This window comes from Symphalangus syndactylus, chromosome Y (assembly GCF_028878055.3).
Source record: "Symphalangus syndactylus isolate Jambi chromosome Y, NHGRI_mSymSyn1-v2.1_pri, whole genome shotgun sequence".
Lineage (NCBI taxonomy): Eukaryota > Metazoa > Chordata > Mammalia > Primates > Hylobatidae > Symphalangus > Symphalangus syndactylus.
Genome location: NC_072448.2, coordinates 18,116,099 through 18,139,257, shown reverse-complemented (window position 1 = coordinate 18,139,257; position 23,159 = coordinate 18,116,099). Strand labels below are relative to the sequence as shown.

The following is a 23,159-nucleotide window of genomic DNA, read 5'->3' as shown; positions in this document are numbered from 1 at the left end:
TTTTCCATCAAAGAAAATTTCTTTTAAACTAAGACATAAATAAAACAAACTAAAAAGAAAATAAACGTTACTTATCACCAGTAAGTGACAGAGTATGTCAAATCCTACTTCAAATATCAAGGTAACCAGGATCAGAGAAATTACGTGCCAGAAACTCATGGGATTTACAAATATAGTAAAACACATCAGAAATCTACCCATTCCAGAACCAGAATATACCCAGAAGTCAGCAATCTGTATGAGGAGGCATCTGGAAATCACTGCAAGTAAGAAGAGCTGGATGAATTGCTAACCTTAGAGAAGAATAAACTAGGCAGACATATGAAGACGGTTGCTTTCAAATATTTTCGGAACTAGTTATATGGGGGGAAAGCAGTTCGGGTGTTTTAGAGGTAATACTCTGTTTTCTTCCTACTCTTATTTAAGAGTAATTAATAGCAAAACATTTCTGTTTCTCTTGAACACATTTTTTTTTTTTTTTTTTTTTTTTTACGGGAGGGTAAAGCCAGAGGCAGATTCCAGGCAGATACATGCTCATTGTAAAGCCACATTAATATTACCTTTCATGGATTGTATAGTCTATCAAAAAGTAACTGAATCCTTATCACCATGTGGACCAGCCACTGCTTAAGCACGCAAAAAACCTGGGAGAGAAAAAGGCACTGTTGCTCCCATAGGAGTTTAAACTTGCGTTAAAAAGAAAGTAACAAAATGTGCCACATTAATACAAAGAACGATTTAAAAAATATATAGGCATGTATGGCATAGAAAAACATCAAGAAAGAACAGGGAGTATATGTTTGGCACATTCACTTTACCTGAGGTACAGCATAACTCCTTTGCTCCCCAAAAGGCCACTGTGGTGGCATCTTGAAAAAGAAAAAAAGGAAACCAAAATTATTCAAATATTACCATACATTTTCAAAAACACATGACACACACAATATTGAAGTACTTCTCATGCTGGCTCCTTGGTTAATAGAACAAAAGAAACACAATAGAAAAAAAGAAGTACTTTAGGTTTCTAATCCCTCAAGTTCTTGTTGTTTCGTCTACATAGAAAACCTCACCTTTTCCCCAGTTTTCTGCAAATGGCATTGTGAAACTCTCAAAGATACTACTTCTTTGAATTTGTTATCACACATATGATTATCGGTCATAGATATAGTCGTATCGTTGAAGAGAGACCCAGAGAACTACTATCATGAAGCAGCAAGCTAAAATAAAAGTACAATTGAAATTCTGCGCTCTAAGAATTGGGTAAAGCTTTTATTTCATTCTGTATCTCTACAAAATTCATGAAAGACAGTCTGCATGTTTCAGCTCTTTGACAGCAAAGATAATAAGATACATGCTGAAACAAAGACAGGAACACCAAATCTCAGAACTTGTTCTACAGAAAAGTTATGGCTAAGTGCCCTCCTGTCAAAATATTATTTCATCACTTCTAAATACTACAGAGGTCTTCATTACGCTAATTCTAAGTGTTTCCTTAAATGTTAGGTACATTTCACTAGTTTAAAATGACAAACTATTCAGGCACTTTGTATAAACAAGTTGAAGGCCTCCATAGTAGCTGAAAGTAAATCATTTTACTCCCTCTTCAATTACCTGACTATCATATACAGGCAACTGATACCCAGTGATGACCTGACCTGGTGAATTTGGATAAGTAGAATAAGCCGAAAATAAAGTTTACAGAAAGAATGGATTAATACGGTAAAACATTTTTTTTTAATTAGAAAGAAATATCGTTCCCAATATCACAAAAGTATGAAAAACTTTGAAATAGTAATTATTTTTCTACTTGCAGCAATGCAGAATTCTAAATGAATGACTGACATTATGAAGAAACAAATACTCTGTCAAGTGCTAACCTTTGGGTGGGGAGGGGGAAGGAACAAATGACAAAAGAAGTGACTACTGCACCAGCCAAAGCTTACCTTATTTATACTGTCTACCTATGCCCACCCGGAAGTTATTTCTTACACTGGTGATAAGGCTCTATTAAGATGGATTTCAATGTACGTTACATTAATACATTTGCTATTTCTTTGGCAAAATAGTCCTAGACGGTTTTGTATTTGACACTATTATAGGGTAATACTGTAGTTCTTCGACAGATGTTACGGTTTTCTCTGTACTTCATTTCCACAAATTAAGGGCAGTATATAGCCACAACTGGAAAAGAGAGAGTATAATGTCTTCTACGTTTCAATAAATGCTTACTAATTAAAAACATACAGGTAGCACATTCAGCAATGGCTCACAGTAAATGCTAGAAACAAGTAGGGCTTTTCTTCTAGCCATTGCTCAGAGAAGGAAAAAGAAGAAGAGGTGTACCCTACACGTTTCAAGTACATGGAAAATGTCAACAAATGAGGGACACTGAAGAACTATTTCACTACTATTTTGTTACTTTATTTTCCATCCAAGAAAATGTCTTTTAAACACACACATAAATAATAGGAACGAACAACAAAATAAACGTTATTTATCACCAGTAAGTGACAGAGTATGTCAAATCCTACTTTAAATATCAAAGCAACCAGCATCAGAGAAATTACATGCCAGACACTCACGGGATTTATACATAGAGTAAAAGAGATAAGAAATCTACCCATCCCAGAACCAGAATATATCCAGAAGTCAGCAATTTATAGGAGGAGGCATCTGGAAATCATTGCAAAAGTAAAGAATAGCTAGGTTAACTGCTAACCTTAGAGAACAATAAACTACGCAGACACGTAAGGAGAGCTGCTTCCAAATACTTTAGGAACTAGTTATATGGGGTGAAAAAGGAAGAGGTAGGAAGAGATTTGTTCATGTGTCTACAGAGGTCATTTCTAAGAGAAAGCCTCGCAAAGTTTAGAGAAGATTTTTAGCTCAAATAACGAACACTAAGAAAAAGAAATTTCAAACAAAAGTAACAAATTTCCCATTACTCACACTGTTCAAACAGGGATTCTATTGGCACTTACTACGGAAAGTGTAGACACAATTCCACAGAGGGAAGGATGACTATAATAAACAAGAGGACAGGAAGACACACAGCTCTTACCTGAACGTACTGAGTTACAGGATTCAGCGTGATTAGGGGCTGCAGGTAAGTTTCAGTGTTTGGATTCCTCCAGATGTTCTGAAACTGTGGTGGAGGAGGAGGATTAAATACCAAAGGACGTGGCTGCACATGACAAGCACCTTTTTAAAAAGCAAGAAGAAAAAAGCCTATTCTTAGTTATTCAAAAAGCTACAGGGGTCAAAAAAGAACAACTTCTTTTCCTACTCACATAACTTCTGTTTCCTGATTGCAGGGCCCAGCTTCAGCTTTTTACCATGGAGATGTATCTGTGACTGAAAATAGAACAGTAACAAAACTACAATCAATTTTCAAGTCTTAGCTTCCAAGACTTGGGTGAACACCTAAAGTCTTCTAAAGTTCCTATCATCATAGACGATCAGTGATAACTACACAGCAAATTAAAATGTGTCATCATGAAGCTACCTTACTCACCCTTACCATTCTAATCCGTGTCAAGAGGCATCAAGTGAAAGTTGATCAAAAACTTTTCATCACCCTGTCTCCAACCCTTCCTGTCTGTAGTTCATGAACCTAGGCGTCCAGTCAAAAATAAACAGGATCTATCAAGTTATGGGGGGTTACTCTGAGTGTGGATTTTGAACAGGAAGTCTATCTTTCTCCAAATTTTACACAAGTCTGAGTATATCACTAACATTAAACGTCGTATCAGTAAGATAAATAAGAGATTTTTCTATTAGATTACTTACTTCTACTATCTTCTGGACATCCACGTCATCCACAAATGAAACAAATCCATAGCTATAAAGGCAGATAAATAAAGCATAAAATCACCATCATACAGTAGTACATGGTTCAGCACTCCTACTATTCTATATACAGAAGTGATCATGACAAAAGATGAATAATATACCATGAAAAGTATTTGCTAAGATGTACATGACAGATCCCCTACAAATACTACTTTTTCTTAAGCAGAACTATGTCAAAATGTGCTAGGATTAGGGCAGTGTCAAAACTTTATTTTAATCAATAAATCAAAGAATTCATATCTGTGAACCTGAATTTAACTTACTATCTAAGACAAGGTGGTTAAAATTTAAGATGCTGTGCAGTGTATGAAAAAAAAAACAATTATTTGAGAACACTGATTAACTCATCTGTATGAAATAAAAAGTAGAGACATTTAAAAACAAACATTAGAAAAATGATTAAATAAAAGAACTGGTAATAACCTTTTATCCCCTACGTGAAAGAAATTAACACTGCAAAAAAATTTCATTTATACAAGGGTCAGAATATCAGTTTTGAAGTCTTGCCTGATACCTATAGAACAGGTGACTAGAGTCCAGATATTTTGGATAAAATTACTCACCCTTTGGACACACCACTTCGATTTGTGATTATCTTCACTTCTTTCACTGAACCGTATCTACCAAAGCAGCTTCTAATCTCAGTTTCATCTGTCTATGGAAAAGAATTGAACGTCAGAGTAAAAATTCAGCATTCAAACATTTCAACTTTACTACAATTTTACTACCACGAGGTGGAAACTTCTTCCCCATTTATCCCCAAATGACCAGTAGCTCATTGTCAAAGGTACTTTTAGTACCTATGGGTCAAACCTAAAAGCAATTCTAAACCTCCATGAAGTACAAAAAAAAAAACATTAAGTTCGTAACAGGGCCCAAATCCCATTGTTCATGATGTACTTTAAGGTAAAGATGAGGTATGAATACAATACCCTATCATCAATTCCACCAACAAAAACAGTGTTTGGCATGATTGTGCCTTCTGGTAAAACCCAGCCTTGGCTAGGTGCAGCTGATGAAGACTGGGTGCTGGCCTCTCTGGAGATGGTTGAGTTTGGAGTCTCAGGATTTGCAGCAGACTGTAATTTGGAAAGTAGACATCATAATTACGTATGCAGGCAAAACCCATACACAATGCGAAATATCACTTTTGTATTTTAAGTATAATATATTTTATATAAATTACTTTCATTGTAAATTAGTCACCGGTGCAGCTCAGTTCAGGCTCAGGATTTAAACTAATCAGAGTACATCAGCATGGAATTTTAACCAAAGGATATAGTACTTTCTTAAACCTAGTGCCACTCATCACCGAGTCTTGTATAATGCTGTGGAAGAATACTCATTTAGTATTTGTGAAAACACTCTGTGAAGTAGTTAAAAAAGACACCCAAAACTAGAAAGTTTAGATTTGCAAAAATTAAAGTTATTAAAATCATCCTGTTTTATATTCATAAACAACTTTTCACTTTACTGAGTAGACTAAAGATAAACCTTAAAAAAAAAAAAAAAAAAAAAGCCACACCAAAAAGAAAATAAGCCTCAATGTTTTAAACCAATTCGTTATAATCCTCTTCCCTAAAGCTAGGGTGTTCAAAGCATCTTTTGAAACAACATTTTTCTTCCTGAATAACACCAAATCAGTCCAACTGATAATTCTAATTTTCACAGTGGGCTGATAGATATAAATGACATCATCTTTATTTTCAGATTAAACTCATTAATTTTCTAGATTCTGATCAGAGCTGTCTTTATTCTTTCCACAGTTGACTCTTAAGGTTAATGTAAAATTTTCTGAAGTACTATTCATAAGTAATATATATGTTGGAGAAACAATATAGCACAGTGAAACAAAAATTAATTTAGTCTGGAGATCTACGTTTACATCCCTTACAGGTAAGTGGTTATAAGCCACCTACTTGCCAGCTATGTATCTGTGGGCAAACTGCTTTGAGAATGAAATGAGATAACATCTGTGAATTCATTTTGTACATACAGAGTGGTAAAAGTGGTATGCCAATGTAAGTTAGTGTCCTGTTATTCGAATTTATTTTCAGCCGATTTGTTTTCAAGTTTCTTTTTTGGCTTCACTATTTAGCTGACTTATTTTGAAAAAAATTTAATTAAGAACTAATTCAAACATCAGGAAACTATGACACATCATTAATTTAAAAATCACTGGTGAAGTGCTGTTGACTTTAAAAGGTAAGTACAAACAGCTGAAAAAGACAAAACTATTACAAATACACCTGTCTGAAAGAAAACGAAAGACGAAAGAAACTGTGTATCTTTTTGGACAACACAGTAATGTTATAGAACTTAATAAGAAAGGTGAGTTCCTGCTTTGTTAATTAGATGCTAGAAGTTACTGATTCTACACAGCTTTACTACACATGAAATCTAAATTGTCCCGTCAACTAAAGCCGAGGTTACTGCATTTCTCTATTCTTTCATGCTTGTACCTGCTATTTTGGGTTTGTAACTAATTCCTAATTCTTTCCTTTAACAGCGTTATTTCATGACAATGATGTGGAAGAAAAATTTAAAACACTATTTTTAAAGTTTTTCCTTTCTAAAAATGCCTTACATTATTGTTTTTCCCAAATGACATTAAGCTGCATTATCTTGAACTACTGGGAACCTGATTAGATTCCCCTTCCCTATAGGCAATTTACGGATTCCTTCTCAGTTCATTCAGAAATCCCAAACAGAATAAAACAAAACAAAAGAAATTCTGAAATTCTTGTCGTTTCTTTTTCACCTTTTCAATTCCCCCTTGATTTGTGGATGAACTTTGGATATGTTTTTCTTTGATAAACAAGCTATATTACAGTATTGTCTCTGCACCATAGTGTTTGGAGGTATTTTAATTTAGAAATGTAACATCCAGCAGAAAACTGTGTCAGATTATGAGGTTATGGAAATGCACTGATTCTCAACTGGGCAAGATTTCTGAGCCCCAGGGGCATTTAGCGACGTTTAGAGATTGGCTGTCACAACTGAGATGTAGTCCTGGAATCTGACGGGCTGAAGGCCAGGCATACTACTGCTCATCCCACAATGTAAAGACAGCCTCCTACAATAAGGAATTATTTGGCGCAAAATTTGAAGAGAGTCTGGTTAAGAAACCTTGTAACAGCGCCACAAGAATTGAAGAGGAAAATTCGTGTTTGGGAAGAACCTGATTTCCATTGCTCACTAAAGTGAATCTTTTCATGACCTCGGTTTCAGTGTCCTTGCTTGAAAACGAATGGCCGGAAAAGACCTCGGGTGTCTCTTTTGATTCTCATACTCTATACGTTAATAGTAAAATGGATACTTAGTTTGGTAAAGAGGAAAAAAGGCATTTGATTTTATAAGAAGTTTGACTTTAGCTTGGATCTTATAAACTGGCTGTCTGCTTAACTGGAATCGTACATATAAAATTCACTGAATCTCTTTAACAGCGTCATAACATTTTAAATTAAGGAAGTCACCATCGTGTCCTAGTCCTCAGCCAGCAGGTGGCGCTCAAAGCTAACAAAGTAAGCAATGTACTTCATTTTTTGCAGTGTACCTCATTTTTACCATGGCTTGACTAGCAGGGATTGTTCAATTCCGACTGTGTGTGTATTTATACATAATTATATAATGTATATATGTATGTGTGTGTGTGTGTGTGTGTGTGTGTGTGTGTGTGTATATATATATATATATATATATATCCACAATCAGTAGATAACCTTTGGTTACTTCTAAACTATGGCCAAAAATATAAATGAATGCTTAGGATAAGCTGAAGTTTATTTCTAGAGAAAGTACCACCATAACCGTCAATAGCATCCTGCAAACAAACTGCATTAAGGAAGTAATTTTCTTAATCATACCTTCAAGCGTGTTGGTGAATTTTGAAGTGAGAAATGCTGGAATAGTAAACAGGGGTGAGCTTCAAGACCATCATATACACAACTCTCATTGCTATTTCTAGCAAACATATTCCTTGCTACATGCGGACAATCAAGTGACAAAGACAGCTAAAAGCTGGAAAAAATTATCATTAAACTCCTGCGATGTCAGCTCCTTTGCCAGTATTATCTAATGCAATTACTATGTGAACATGTAAGCAAATCGATACTTACATAAACTGGCCAGGAAAAAGTCTATCATTTGTAGTCATCAAAGTTACATTCACAGCAATAGGAAGAGGAACAAATAAAGAAAAAGCTAAAATTAAGAAAATATGACGTGAAAACCAGAAGTTAATCCAAGAGCAGATTCTCGGGGAGTGCTGGGTGGGAAAGATGAAATTCAAGCAATAAAGAATCCCTGCAAAACTAAGCAAGAAATAGCAGAAATATATATGAGACCTGAAAAATGGGTTGTGGCCCGTGGTTATAAAATAGTGTTATGCACAAACTCTAAAGGAATAAATTTTGAAATCGACGACATGGTCAACTTGTACAGAAATTTTAATTTTTCCCAAACAATCTTGAAAAAGAACACCCAGTGATATTTGGCTTAGTTTCCCTGGGAGTTTTTTCAGCTTGTAAAGAAACAGGTAACTTGGGTGTATGCGGTGTGTCAGAGAGAGGTGCACACAGACACCAGAAACCTGAAGTAAAGACAGAAGATGTAGAAGAAGAGATTAAGAAATTTAAACTCTTTTCTTCAATTTTCAAAGAGGAAAAAAGTACTTCTCAATGCATTTTACAAAGGTTAACAGCATATAAGCAACAAAGCCTCATCAAGATGGTCCAACCCTCTCCTCAACACAAATGCAAAATTCCAGTAGTAAAGAACATAGTTTATGTCGGCAATGCAAGAATACTCCATTAGCAGGATACGTTACTTTAATTCATCATTGAAAAAGTATTTAATAAAATACAACATTCATTTTTAAATGTTTTAAAAACCTAAGTAAAATAGAGATAGAGGATTCTTATTTTCTATCAATCTAATTCTACCCTATCATTAAGCTTACAGTGAAATACTAGAGCCATCTCCACGGAAAATAGGAATAAGGTAAGGGCACCGCGGCACCTCATCGTTACTACTGTATATATTTTCCCACTATGTATGACAAATGCGAATATTAATACAGAGTTTTTATGAGTCAATAAGAGAAATAAAATTAAAAAGGAAATTTAAAAAGCTAACGATCAATGATCAACTTCATTGATGATTTAAAAAAGTGCACGTCAACATAGTGTAATACTATCCAGCTATTAGGTTGACAATGTAAAAAATCCTAATACCGTTCATTAGAAAGGGTGTGGGACAGAGCTCACTCTACACATCATCAGTGGGAAGATAGTGATACATGCTTTACCAAGAGTACCTTGGAAAAGGTGTATCATAATTTGATAGGGGGATACTCACCACTATACTAATGAGGAGCATAATTTAAAATTGTTATGAAAGGGCAAAGCACTTCCACCCAGCAATGCCACTTACAGCAATTCATCTCAAGGAATTAATAGTACAAGTGTGCCAAGATATTTACACAAGGACATTCACAGCAATGTTTTGTTGTCTTTTTTCTTTCTTTTTTTTTTTTTTTTTTTTTTTTTTGAGACTGAGTCTCCCTTTGTTGCCTAGGCTGGAATGCAGCGGCACCATCTCAGCTCACTGCAACCTACTTCCCAGGATCAAATGATTCTCCTGCCTCAGCCTCCCGAGTAGCTGGGATTACAAGTGCATGCCACCACGCCTGGCTAATTTTTCGTATTTTTAGTAGAGATGCGGTTTCACCATGTTAATCAGGCTGTTCTCAAAATCCTGACCTCAAGTGATCCGCCCGCCTCAGTCTCCCAAAGTGTTGGGATTACAGGCGTGAGCCAGCGCGCCCAGCCCGTGATAGTTTTAACACTGAAACAGTATTCATCATACGGGAATTCAGTAAAACAAGAGTATAATTTTTAACATGATACACTGAAAATTAAAGTTATCTTCAGAATAATACCCACATTAATTGAAAGCTGCAAGTTGTAAAATAGTATTAAGCAGTACTTTCGTAAAAGTTGGCCTATCTATACACAATTGCAATACACGCATAAAAATACCCTGGAAGGGCATTCATGTTATCAAAATTTAACTGTGGTTTTATCTGTTGGTATTAAGATGGACTGCTATTTTCTTACTGTGACTGTTTTCAAATGAGTACATATACTACTTTTATAATCAGGAAAAAACCTAATGAAACTGTAAGCATTTCTTCCCTTTACCTCTAAAAATGAAAAGTATTATTGTAAATAATTATAACTTATATCTCAAGGTGATGTTTTTTATTAGCATGGATAACATGTTGCAGACTTATTACACATAATAGTTGCTTATATATTTTTAATGTTTATACATGGTAATATAAACCGTGTGTAAAACTCCTCCTTTTACCTCTAAAAATCAAAAGACAGAATTATCAATGCAGACACACACACGGCATGTAATGCGCGTGTTTGTGACTCAGTGTTTGGTCAGCATATTCAGAGCCACATCTGTGATGGCGCTCCACGAACGCTGGGCATTTACCAAACTCACAGAAATGCACACCCAACATTATCTACCAGAGTCAACGATTCCTGGTTTACCGAGAAGGGAAAAATTGTGCCTGGAGTTTAAAAATTCTAAAATTCTCAATGGTAACTACTGAAGCCAACCTCTTGCCACAAAGATGGCGTCGAGTGAGCTTTTGTGCCTGTCGCGGTTGCAGGAGGCAGCCGCCATCAGCAAGTCCCCAGCAGCTGCTAGGCGCGAAATGCCCGGAGGCACTTCCCACCCAGCCCCCTCAGCTAGTGGGCCGTGCCTTCAGGCCACCCTACCCGCCACACTCAGGCCCCCACGAACCCCACCAACCCACCCCACCCAGTACAAGGACCAGGAGGGAACCACTTCCTGAAGAAGTTCCAGCCCTCCCAATCCAAGGAGCCAAGTCCCTCGGCAGGTCCGCTGCCATCTTGCAGAGCCCCCGGGAGAGCCTCAGAAGTGAAGTTGGCGGAGTGGGGGCGTGTGGGAGTGGGGGAGGGGGAAAGGGCGCCTAGGAGTGGGGGTGGGGAACCCACACCCCAAACCGTTGCCAGGGGAGAACTTGGGGCAGGAAATGGGTTCCGCAGGAAGGCCGTGGCCCTTGCAAGGGAACTGTGAGGCAGCGCGTCCTGGGGGCCCACGCCATGCTCGCTGTCCCGCCACTTCTGTGCCTGCCTCTCTGTGTAGGGTGCACTGCTGCCAGGCCGCCTCGCCCCACCCTGCGGGTCACGGCTCCTAATGCGTCCAGACAGGTGGCCCCAAAACAGGAACACCGAGGATAAGGCGCAGCCTGGTTTCACCCACCGGTGAACACCCCACAGGCCTTGCCCCTCAGGTCTCTCCTTCAACTCACCATGATGGCGGCAGGCAGCGGCTCCTGACAGGCTCAAGGAGGAACAGAGGCTGTGTTTCACCCACCACTTCTGGGTCCGCGGGTGAAGGCCGCTGGAATCCGCTGTGGGGCTTCGAGTGGTCAAAGGAGCCAAAGGCGAAGGTGTAAGGAAAACCAAGGGCGGGCGAACCCTCGGAGGTAAAACCACCAGGCTGAGGAGCGCAGGCGGACTGAGGCGTGGACCCCAGGGCTCTGTGAGGTGACTCCTGTGCCGGGTACCGGGGCGCGTGGTATCGGCCTCAGCCAATGGGTGGCAGCGCCCACGCCCCCTGGAGGGTGGAGGCCTGCGGGGGATGACGGCGTCCCCCACGGTGTGGGTGCGTAGAGTACGCAGGGTACGTGGTGCGTGTGTGCTGGTCCCAGGCAGGCACCACCCTCACGTAGACCGACAGACACGCACATCATCTCCGAAACATCCTTGAAATAAGTATGCATACTGAATTATTTGGTATAGTTTTAAAAAACGATAATGCGTCTGGGCTGTAGTTTCAAAATGGCTTCTGGAATGCACAGGTTTAGCACAATCACTGTTAGCGTGACACCCACCCCAAAATCTTTTAAAGTACCTACAGAAATAAATAGTAGCAAGTCTGTGGAAAAAGGAGGGAGACATCAACAGGCCAGAAACTTGGACTCCTTTTTGTCAAGTTTGAGATACAAGGGGTTGGATGGGAGGAAATGCCAGTTTTGACATTCAGGATGTTCGTTCTTTCAAGAAATAGTTACTGAGTGCCTGTGATTACCAGGTACTGCAGATACAGGAGTGAACAGAATAAAATAGTATCTCTTTGCTCAGGGATTTTACATTTTAATGGGAGAATTCACCTTCTAGGACTTACAGGAAGACGCTAGGCCTGCCTAGAGACTTACAGAACATTCTCAAGATCAGAGCAAGGGCCTAGAGTGGGAGCAAGCTGTGGGGCAGGTGGTGGAGCCAATCACATAACTTTGGGGACCACTCCAGCACCTTGTTATACACACAGGGCTAAGTGGCTATGACCTTTATCCTCAAACTTCACTTCTGTACTGACAGAAAGAATTAAAATGTGACTTTTTCAACTGGCAAAATGCCGGACTTCTATAACGTGAGAAGTGTCTCACTACTGACATCTAGTAATGCGGGATAAAATAAATAAATAAATAAATAAATAAATAAATAAATAAATAAATAAATAAAACGTTTTGTTTCCAATAGGCAGATAAACCCCCCAAAAAAGAAGGGAAATTCCAAGTACCAAAAATAAACTGAAAACCAGAGCAATGAATTCTTCAACTGATTCTTCTCCTGCCCTGGATATGGGGGCTGGGTTGTAGGGCAGCCAGTCGTACTAGTTTGCCCAGGACTTACTGGTTTTAGCGCTGAGAAATTCCTGCATCCCTAAGGAAACCAGAAAGATTGCTCCTCCTAGGTGTGGGCAAAATGTTACTCTCTCTAACTTGAGGTCTGGATGTTTAGGGGCAGGAGGTAAGGGCTCAAGGTGGGAGCTGGAACTGAGTACTCTGCAAAAAGCCATTGTCCCTAAAATCCTCAGGAAAAGGATGGAGTGGGGAAAATGTAAATCACCCATGAACGAGCAGATGAGGAAGCTTGCCTCATCTCTGGATGAAGAAAATACGTATTTAACTCTCATTAAATTTTGAAACCCTAGACCTGCATTTCCTCAAAGTTTGGGGTTTAAATCTATAACGTATTATTGGAATCTGCAAGCCAAGAAATGGGTCCTCCTACACCATCACCCTCTCTCCTGCCTAAAGAGATCCTAGACATGGGGCATCTAGAATGCCTGGCAGAAGCAAACATAAAGCCGACTTGGATGAATCCTTCTTCAGCCTAGGCTGAAAGAAAATGATCCTTTAAGGACACGCTCACAGTAAAAATTTGTACAACACTACTTAACTTGAATAAGAATGGCATACAAACAAGAAAGTTAAAACTTACAGAAGCTTCTCAGTAGCAGTAGACACTAGAAGATAACAGTAATATGCTCACCTGTGTACCTGTGTTTTTTTTGTTTTTTGTTTTTTGTTTTTTGTTTTTTTTCATTTTCTCACCTCATTTTTTTCCTCAACTTATTTGGAGTAATGCAGTCTATATTTTTAAGTGACTGTTCTAGTATTTTAAAATGTGAACTTAAAATATAAAGCTAATACATAGCTTTACTCTCCTCTTGAATAATACAAAGGCCTTTAGGATGTTTTAGCTCTAGACACCCTCCCCTCTCTCAGTTTATACGTTATTCACTATTTTAGCTCTATCCTGGTTTCATCATATTAGGCATCGTTTTTTAGACCCATCCACATATGTAGTAACATTTTGCTTACCATTTCTTTGCATTTCTCAGATCTGCCTTCTGAATCATTTTCCTTATGCCTGTAGCAAATTCTTTATAGTTTCCTTGTGTGACAGTGTGATGTGGTAACTCTTGGGTATTTTTTCTACCTAAAATATTTTGATTTTTCCCTGTTGTTTCATAATTCTACTGAATATATAATTCTAGGTCTAAAAGTATTTTCCCTCTCAGAATATTGAGCATATTACTCTGTTATCTTCTAGTTACTATTGCAAGTGAGAAATCTGCCGTCAGTCTTTTTGCTGTGTAAGATCAGTTTTTCTTTGGTGTTCTGAACTTTCACAATGATGTAAGTAGGTGTGGAGTTTTTAAAAATTTCTCCTGCTTAGGAGTTTTAACATTTTATGGATTTGTGTGTTAGTTCTTAACAGTTCTGAACAGTTTCACCCATTTTCATTTTTTTTTTTTTTTTTTTTGAGACGGAGTCTCGCTCTGTCGCCCAGGCTAGAGTGCAGTGGCGCAATCTCGGCTCACTGCAAGCTCCGCCTCCCGGGTTCACGCCATTCTCCTGCCTCAGCCTCTCCGAGTAGCTGGGACTACAGGCGCCCACCACCACGCCCGGCTAATTTTTTGTATTTTTAGTAGAGATGGGGTTTCACCGTGGTCTCGATCTCCTGACCTCGTGATGCGCCCGCCTCGGCCTCCCAAAGTGCTAGGATTACAAGCGTGAGCCACCGCGCCCGGCCAGTTTCACCCATTTTCTTGTTAAAGGTTAGCTGGTCAAGGGATCAAACATTATTTGTATTTTATATTTTATAAGTGATGCTTAGAATTTACTGTTCTTTAGATCATGAATTTTTCAAAGGCTGGTGCTGTTTTCTTGAAATCTTATGAAACCTCTTAAAAAAATTTCTGGGATCAAAACTGATTGTATCCATTTCAATGTGTTAAGTAAGATTAGTGGTGTAATTCGTATCAGCTCAGAAATAAATCTCTATATTTCTTCCTCATACGTTGGGGGAGAAGAAAAAATGCTGGTGTCTTTGAACACCTCTGCCAGTTCTTCTGTGCTCCTGAAGCCTATGGCTTTGGAAAGAAGGCTACGTTTGTATAGGCACACTTGAATTTCAATCACTTGCAAATCATTTTCAAGATTTTTGTTATATCTGCCCTGAGCCTCTATTATTATTTACCTGTTTTGAAAATTAACTTCTTGTCCTAAACAATAACGTTTGCAAGATCAGATGTACTGTTTTAGCTACATTTTAAACAGTGACATTAAAATAAATACAGAACCATTCAAATTTAAAACAATGTTTGTTTATGCATCACTTTGTACCACATTCTTCCAGGTCAACAGGTAACATGGTTTTGGGAAACACTGGATTAGCAGAACTCTATAGAGCTTTCGATATGCAAAGTTAGGCCCAAGGGACTAAAGAGTAGAGTTTCAAATTGTTCTGCCTAATAAATGAGAATAATCAAATTACAAGGGGAGAAACCAAGCAAGGGGATGGGGGGAGAAGTGGAAGTCCTGGAAGCTGGAGAAAAGAAGTCACTTTGCAGGTTGGCTTATTTGCTCACACCTGTAATTCTCACACTTTGGGAGGCTGAGACCGATGGATCGCCTAAGTTCAGGAGTTTGAGACCAGTCTGGGGAACGTGGGAAAACCCTGTCTCTGCCAAAAATACTAAAAATTAGCTGGGTGTGGCAGTGCACACCTGTGGTCCCTTCTCCTCAGGAGGCTGAGGTGGGAAGATCATTTGAGTCTGGGAGGTGACGGCTGCAGTGAGCCAAGATTGCTCCCACTGCATTCCAGCCTGGGTGACACAGTGAGACTCCTTCTCTGAAAAATGAAATTAAAATAACCTTGCAAAGAGACAAGAAGTTGGAGCCTGCAGTGAAAGGTATCTGAGTATATTAGAAACTTAAAAAATTTATATGTCCATGCCTCACCCCAAACCAATTAAATCAGCTGAGGGCAGGGCTCAGAAGTCAATATTTTTTTTAAGGAAATGTTTCTCTTGTTACTCCAATACGGAGCCAAATTTGAAAATTGGTGCTAGTGGTGCTATGGAGGCTTGCTACTCAGTGTATGATCCTCAGATCAGCAACTTCACATCACGCGAGTGCTGTAGAATCTCAGGTCCCGCGCCAAACCTACTGAATTAGAATCTGCGTATTAACAAGATCTCCAAATGGCTCATGTGCACACTGACGGTCAAGAAGCATTGCCATAGAGAGTGCTTGTCATAAACAAGTTGCACCCCCCCTGGATTTGAGAATGCTTCACCTTATAAGTAAATAGTCTACTTTCTCAGCCTTTCTTGCGGGTACATCTTGGGCAGGTAACCTACAAACATCAGTGAGATGCACCCATCCCAAATTTTTAATAGGGGACTACTGATGCTGTAAAGAAGGGACTGCGGAGAATACTTTCTGGAGAAGAGTATCAACAGCAGCAGCAGCCATGGTATTGGTTAGAGCTGCAATGGCCACTACTGTCAGTTCTGCAAGCCATGATGTAACTCAGTGCCCAGTGGTGACAGCTGAGGTTTCCTCCCTGGCCAAGTTCTGCGGCATGGTTTTGTGCGTCATTCCTGGAGACAACCTAGCTCTTTGGTTCATTTTGAGATTCTGTGAGCTAGTTACCCAATAAATTTTAATAAGTTGTTTTCCTGTTTAAACCAGCCAAAACTTCTGTGACTATTGCTTGCAAAAGCATCTTGACTACATTAGGTGATGAGTGAGGTTAGCCAAACTGCTTTTAAAAAGAAGGTTAACAGCTTAAATATTTATGACTCTTCACTGTGATTGTGTAGCATACTGTCCTGCTATTGTGTCCAACCTTTACCAAGCTTCCAGTACACACACAAATGCCTTATGTCAGCGGTATTTTGTGAGGAGTGTCAAGGACACTGTCCATTGCAACATGGGTCAGGGACAGCATGCTGACCCACAGCAAGATGATACGTAGATGAAATAATTCAGCAGAAACAGTAGCTTACAGCCAAAAGTGACCTGGAAAAGCAAAAATCGTAAGCTCAGTATGCCCAGCAAGATAGAAAGAACTATGTGCTATTCCCACTGCATGTTAGCAGATGTTTAAACCAATTCCATTTAAATCTCAGGGTATGGTGCCTCGTCTTCTATTGGGCCTGTATTCATGTGGTCCAGCATGGCGATACACATCTCGTGTACACTTGTGCATACTTACAGATATGTCTATCAACTGAGCAACATTGGCTTAAGCCCCTGCTTATTCACCTTTTACCCTACTACCTGCAATAATAGTTTATTCGGTCAAAACTTTAATCTCCCAAGCAGATTGTCTGAATTTTGGGATTGGTCTGAAATAAACTTACATAATCTTCATGGTGGCCTCTTGATACTACATATTAAATATTTAACCGAAAAATTATTGATTTGTTAAAAGTAATAATATTGACACAAGGCACTGATACTGATATGGTACAACCACAAGTCTCTGTGTACCTCTACTTCCTTCTCCGTAAAATTGAGATAATAATAGCACCTAGTATTGTTATGAAGATTAGATGAACTAGAAGTAAAATGATTACAATAATGCCTGATACATAGTATGTACCATATCAGTATCAGTGCCTTGTGTCAATATTATTACTTTTAACAAATCAATAATTTTTCGGTTAAATATTTAATATGTAGTATCAAGAGGCCACCATGAAGATTATGTAAGTTTATTTCAGACCAATCCCAAAATTCAGACAATCTGCTTGGGAGATTAAAGTTTTGACCGAATAAACTATTATTGCAGGTAGTAGGGTAAAAGGTGAATAAGCAGGGGCTTAAGCCAATGTTGCTCAGTTGATAGACATATCTGTAAGTATGCACAAGTGTACACGAGATGTGTATCGCCATGCTGGACCACATGAATACAGGCCCAATAGAAGACGAGGCACCATACCCTGAGATTTAAATGGAATTGGTTTAAACATCTGCTAACATGCAGTGGGAATAGCACATAGTTCTTTCTATCTTGCTGGGCATACTGAGCTTACGATTTTTGCTTTTCCAGGTCACTTTTGGCTGTAAGCTACTGTTTCTGCTGAATTATTTCATCTACGTATCATCTTGCTGTGGGTCAGCATGCTGTCCCTGACCCATGTTGCAATGGACAGTGTCCTTGACACTCCTCACAAAATACCGCTGACATAAGGCATTTGTGTGTGTACTGGAAGCTTGGTAAAGGTTGGACACAATAGCAGGACAGTATGCTACACAATCACAGTGAAGAGTCATAAATATTTAAGCTGTTAACCTTCTTTTTAAAAGCAGTTTGGCTAACCTCACTCATCACCTAATGTAGTCAAGATGCTTTTGCAAGCAATAGTCACAGAAGTTTTGGCTGGTTTAAACAGGAAAACAACTTATTAAAATTTATTGGGTAACTAGCTCACAGAATCTCAAAATGAACCAAAGAGCTAGGTTGTCTCCAGGAATGACGCACAAAACCATGCCGCAGAACTTGGCCAGGGAGGAAACCTCAGCTGTCACCACTGGGCACTGAGTTACATCATGGCTTGCAGAACTGACAGTAGTGGCCATTGCAGCTCTAACCAATACCATGGCTGCTGCTGCTGTTGATACTCTTCTCCAGAAAGTATTCTCCGCAGTCCCTTCTTTACAGCATCAGTAGTCCCCTATTAAAAATTTGGGATGGGTGCATCTCACTGATGTTTGTAGGTTACCTGCCCAAGATGTACCCGCAAGAAAGGCTGAGAAAGTAGACTATTTACTTATAAGGTGAAGCATTCTCAAATCCAGGGGGGGTGCAACTTGTTTATGACAAGCACTCTCTATGGCAATGCTTCTTGACCGTCAGTGTGCACATGAGCCATTTGGAGATCTTGTTAATACGCAGATTCTAATTCAGTAGGTTTGGCGCGGGACCTGAGATTCTACAGCACTCGCGTGATGTGAAGTTGCTGATCTGAGGATCATACACTGAGTAGCAAGCCTCCATAGCACCACTAGCACCAATTTTCAAATTTGGCTCCGTATTGGAGTAACAAGAGAAACATTTCCTTAAAAAAAATATTGACTTCTGAGCCCTGCCCTCAGCTGATTTAATTGGTTTGGGGTGAGGCATGGACATATAAATTTTTTAAGTTTCTAATATACTCAGATACCTTTCACTGCAGGCTCCAACTTCTTGTCTCTTTGCAAGGTTATTTTAATTTCATTTTTCAGAGAAGGAGTCTCACTGTGTCACCCAGGCTGGAATGCAGTGGGAGCAATCTTGGCTCACTGCAGCCGTCACCTCCCAGACTCAAATGATCTTCCCACCTCAGCCTCCTGAGGAGAAGGGACCACAGGTGTGCACTGCCACACCCAGCTAATTTTTAGTATTTTTGGCAGAGACAGGGTTTTCCCACGTTCCCCAGACTGGTCTCAAACTCCTGAACTTAGGCGATCCATCGGTCTCAGCCTCCCAAAGTGTGAGAATTACAGGTGTGAGCAAATAAGCCAACCTGCAAAGTGACTTCTTTTCTCCAGCTTCCAGGACTTCCACTTCTCCCCCCATCCCCTTGCTTGGTTTCTCCCCTTGTAATTTGATTATTCTCATTTATTAGGCAGAACAATTTGAAACTCTACTCTTTAGTCCCTTGGGCCTAACTTTGCATATCGAAAGCTCTATAGAGTTCTGCTAATCCAGTGTTTCCCAAAACCATGTTACCTGTTGACCTGGAAGAATGTGGTACAAAGTGATGCATAAACAAACATTGTTTTAAATTTGAATGGTTCTGTATTTATTTTAATGTCACTGTTTAAAATGTAGCTAAAACAGTACATCTGATCTTGCAAACGTTATTGTTTAGGACAAGAAGTTAATTTTCAAAACAGGTAAATAATAATAGAGGCTCAGGGCAGATATAACAAAAATCTTGAAAATGATTTGCAAGTGATTGAAATTCAAGTGTGCCTATACAAACGTAGCCTTCTTTCCAAAGCCATAGGCTTCAGGAGCACAGAAGAACTGGCAGAGGTGTTCAAAGACACCAGCATTTTTTCTTCTCCCCCAACGTATGAGGAAGAAATATAGAGATTTATTTCTGAGCTGATACGAATTACACCACTAATCTTACTTAACACATTGAAATGGATACAATCAGTTTTGATCCCAGAAATTTTTTTAAGAGGTTTCATAAGATTTCAAGAAAACAGCACCAGCCTTTGAAAAATTCATGATCTAAAGAACAGTAAATTCTAAGCATCACTTATAAAATATAAAATACAAATAATGTTTGATCCCTTGACCAGCTAACCTTTAACAAGAAAATGGGTGAAACTGGCCGGGCGCGGTGGCTCACGCTTGTAATCCTAGCACTTTGGGAGGCCGAGGCGGGCGCATCACGAGGTCAGGAGATCGAGACCACGGTGAAACCCCATCTCTACTAAAAATACAAAAAATTAGCCGGGCGTGGTGGTGGGCGCCTGTAGTCCCAGCTACTCGGAGAGGCTGAGGCAGGAGAATGGCGTGAACCCGGGAGGCGGAGCTTGCAGTGAGCCGAGATTGCGCCACTGCACTCTAGCCTGGGCGACAGAGCGAGACTCCGTCTCAAAAAAAAAAAAAAAAAAAATGAAAATGGGTGAAACTGTTCAGAACTGTTAAGAACTAACACACAAATCCATAAAATGTTAAAACTCCTAAGCAGGAGAAATTTTTAAAAACTCCACACCTACTTACATCATTGTGAAAGTTCAGAACACCAAAGAAAAACTGATCTTACACAGCAAAAAGACTGACGGCAGATTTCTCACTTGCAATAGTAACTAGAAGATAACAGAGTAATATGCTCAATATTCTGAGAGGGAAAATACTTTTAGACCTAGAATTATATATTCAGTAGAATTATGAAACAACAGGGAAAAATCAAAATATTTTAGGTAGAAAAAATACCCAAGAGTTACCACATCACACTGTCACACAAGGAAACTATAAAGAATTTGCTACAGGCATAAGGAAAATGATTCAGAAGGCAGATCTGAGAAATGCAAAGAAATGGTAAGCAAAATGTTACTACATATGTGGATGGGTCTAAAAAACGATGCCTAATATGATGAAACCAGGATAGAGCTAAAATAGTGAATAACGTATAAACTGAGAGAGGGGAGGGTGTCTAGAGCTAAAACATCCTAAAGGCCTTTGTATTATTCAAGAGGAGAGTAAAGCTATGTATTAGCTTTATATTTTAAGTTCACATTTTAAAATACTAGAACAGTCACTTAAAAATATAGACTGCATTACTCCAAATAAGTTGAGGAAAAAAATGAGGTGAGAAAATGAAAAAAAACAAAAAACAAAAAACAAAAAACAAAAAAAACACAGGTACACAGGTGAGCATATTACTGTTATCTTCTAGTGTCTACTGCTACTGAGAAGCTTCTGTAAGTTTTAACTTTCTTGTTTGTATGCCATTCTTATTCAAGTTAAGTAGTGTTGTACAAATTTTTACTGTGAGCGTGTCCTTAAAGGATCATTTTCTTTCAGCCTAGGCTGAAGAAGGATTCATCCAAGTCGGCTTTATGTTTGCTTCTGCCAGGCATTCTAGATGCCCCATGTCTAGGATCTCTTTAGGCAGGAGAGAGGGTGATGGTGTAGGAGGACCCATTTCTTGGCTTGCAGATTCCAATAATACGTTATAGATTTAAACCCCAAACTTTGAGGAAATGCAGGTCTAGGGTTTCAAAATTTAATGAGAGTTAAATACGTATTTTCTTCATCCAGAGATGAGGCAAGCTTCCTCATCTGCTCGTTCATGGGTGATTTACATTTTCCCCACTCCATCCTTTTCCTGAGGATTTTAGGGACAATGGCTTTTTGCAGAGTACTCAGTTCCAGCTCCCACCTTGAGCCCTTACCTCCTGCCCCTAAACATCCAGACCTCAAGTTAGAGAGAGTAACATTTTGCCCACACCTAGGAGGAGCAATCTTTCTGGTTTCCTTAGGGATGCAGGAATTTCTCAGCGCTAAAACCAGTAAGTCCTGGGCAAACTAGTACGACTGGCTGCCCTACAACCCAGCCCCCATATCCAGGGCAGGAGAAGAATCAGTTGAAGAATTCATTGCTCTGGTTTTCAGTTTATTTTTGGTACTTGGAATTTCCCTTCTTTTTTGGGGGGTTTATCTGCCTATTGGAAACAAAACGTTTTATTTATTTATTTATTTATTTATTTATTTATTTATTTATTTATTTATTTTATCCCGCATTACTAGATGTCAGTAGTGAGACACTTCTCACGTTATAGAAGTCCGGCATTTTGCCAGTTGAAAAAGTCACATTTTAATTCTTTCTGTCAGTACAGAAGTGAAGTTTGAGGATAAAGGTCATAGCCACTTAGCCCTGTGTGTATAACAAGGTGCTGGAGTGGTCCCCAAAGTTATGTGATTGGCTCCACCACCTGCCCCACAGCTTGCTCCCACTCTAGGCCCTTGCTCTGATCTTGAGAATGTTCTGTAAGTCTCTAGGCAGGCCTAGCGTCTTCCTGTAAGTCCTAGAAGGTGAATTCTCCCATTAAAATGTAAAATCCCTGAGCAAAGAGATACTATTTTATTCTGTTCACTCCTGTATCTGCAGTACCTGGTAATCACAGGCACTCAGTAACTATTTCTTGAAAGAACGAACATCCTGAATGTCAAAACTGGCATTTCCTCCCATCCAACCCCTTGTATCTCAAACTTGACAAAAAGGAGTCCAAGTTTCTGGCCTGTTGATGTCTCCCTCCTTTTTCCACAGACTTGCTACTATTTATTTCTGTAGGTACTTTAAAAGATTTTGGGGTGGGTGTCACGCTAACAGTGATTGTGCTAAACCTGTGCATTCCAGAAGCCATTTTGAAACTACAGCCCAGACGCATTATCGTTTTTTAAAACTATACCAAATAATTCAGTATGCATACTTATTTCAAGGATGTTTCGGAGATGATGTGCGTGTCTGTCGGTCTACGTGAGGGTGGTGCCTGCCTGGGACCAGCACACACGCACCACGTACCCTGCGTACTCTACGCACCCACACCGTGGGGGACGCCGTCATCCCCCGCAGGCCTCCACCCTCCAGGGGGCGTGGGCGCTGCCACCCATTGGCTGAGGCCGATACCACGCGCCCCGGTACCCGGCACAGGAGTCACCTCACAGAGCCCTGGGGTCCACGCCTCAGTCCGCCTGCGCTCCTCAGCCTGGTGGTTTTACCTCCGAGGGTTCGCCCGCCCTTGGTTTTCCTTACACCTTCGCCTTTGGCTCCTTTGACCACTCGAAGCCCCACAGCGGATTCCAGCGGCCTTCACCCGCGGACCCAGAAGTGGTGGGTGAAACACAGCCTCTGTTCCTCCTTGAGCCTGTCAGGAGCCGCTGCCTGCCGCCATCATGGTGAGTTGAAGGAGAGACCTGAGGGGCAAGGCCTGTGGGGTGTTCACCGGTGGGTGAAACCAGGCTGCGCCTTATCCTCGGTGTTCCTGTTTTGGGGCCACCTGTCTGGACGCATTAGGAGCCGTGACCCGCAGGGTGGGGCGAGGCGGCCTGGCAGCAGTGCACCCTACACAGAGAGGCAGGCACAGAAGTGGCGGGACAGCGAGCATGGCG

The 23,159-nt window shown here is 39.9% G+C and overlaps 2 protein-coding genes across 3 annotated transcripts in view; one reads left to right on the top strand and one right to left on the bottom strand.

The window, feature by feature from the left end:
• The window catches only part of LOC129476757 (deleted in azoospermia protein 1-like), a 35,443-nt gene extending 24,044 nt beyond the window's left edge, over positions 1-11,399 (bottom strand). The window contains exons 1-7 of the mRNA XM_055269615.1: positions 11,207-11,399; positions 4,785-4,931; positions 4,416-4,507; positions 3,790-3,841; positions 3,291-3,354; positions 3,062-3,201; positions 819-869 (exon numbers count right to left, since the gene is read on the bottom strand). Of these exons, the coding sequence (XP_055125590.1) occupies positions 819-869; positions 3,062-3,201; positions 3,291-3,354; positions 3,790-3,841; positions 4,416-4,507; positions 4,785-4,931; positions 11,207-11,209 (549 nt within the window). The 5' untranslated portion in view covers positions 11,210-11,399. The remainder of the gene's footprint in view (positions 1-818; positions 870-3,061; positions 3,202-3,290; positions 3,355-3,789; positions 3,842-4,415; positions 4,508-4,784; positions 4,932-11,206) is intronic.
• An 11,290-nt stretch (positions 11,400-22,689) lies between these two features.
• Positions 22,690-23,159, top strand: part of LOC129476758 (deleted in azoospermia protein 1-like) — a 35,504-nt gene continuing 35,034 nt past the window's right edge. The window contains exon 1 of one of the 2 annotated variants that reach the window (XM_063635444.1): positions 22,690-22,881. Coding sequence is in view for 1 of the 2 variants with exons in the window: in XM_055269616.2 (XP_055125591.1) it covers positions 22,944-22,946 (3 nt within the window). In the remaining variant the exon portion in view is untranslated. Of the gene's footprint in view, positions 22,947-23,159 lie in introns of both variants that reach the window. The other variant, XM_055269616.2, reaches the window with a different exon arrangement.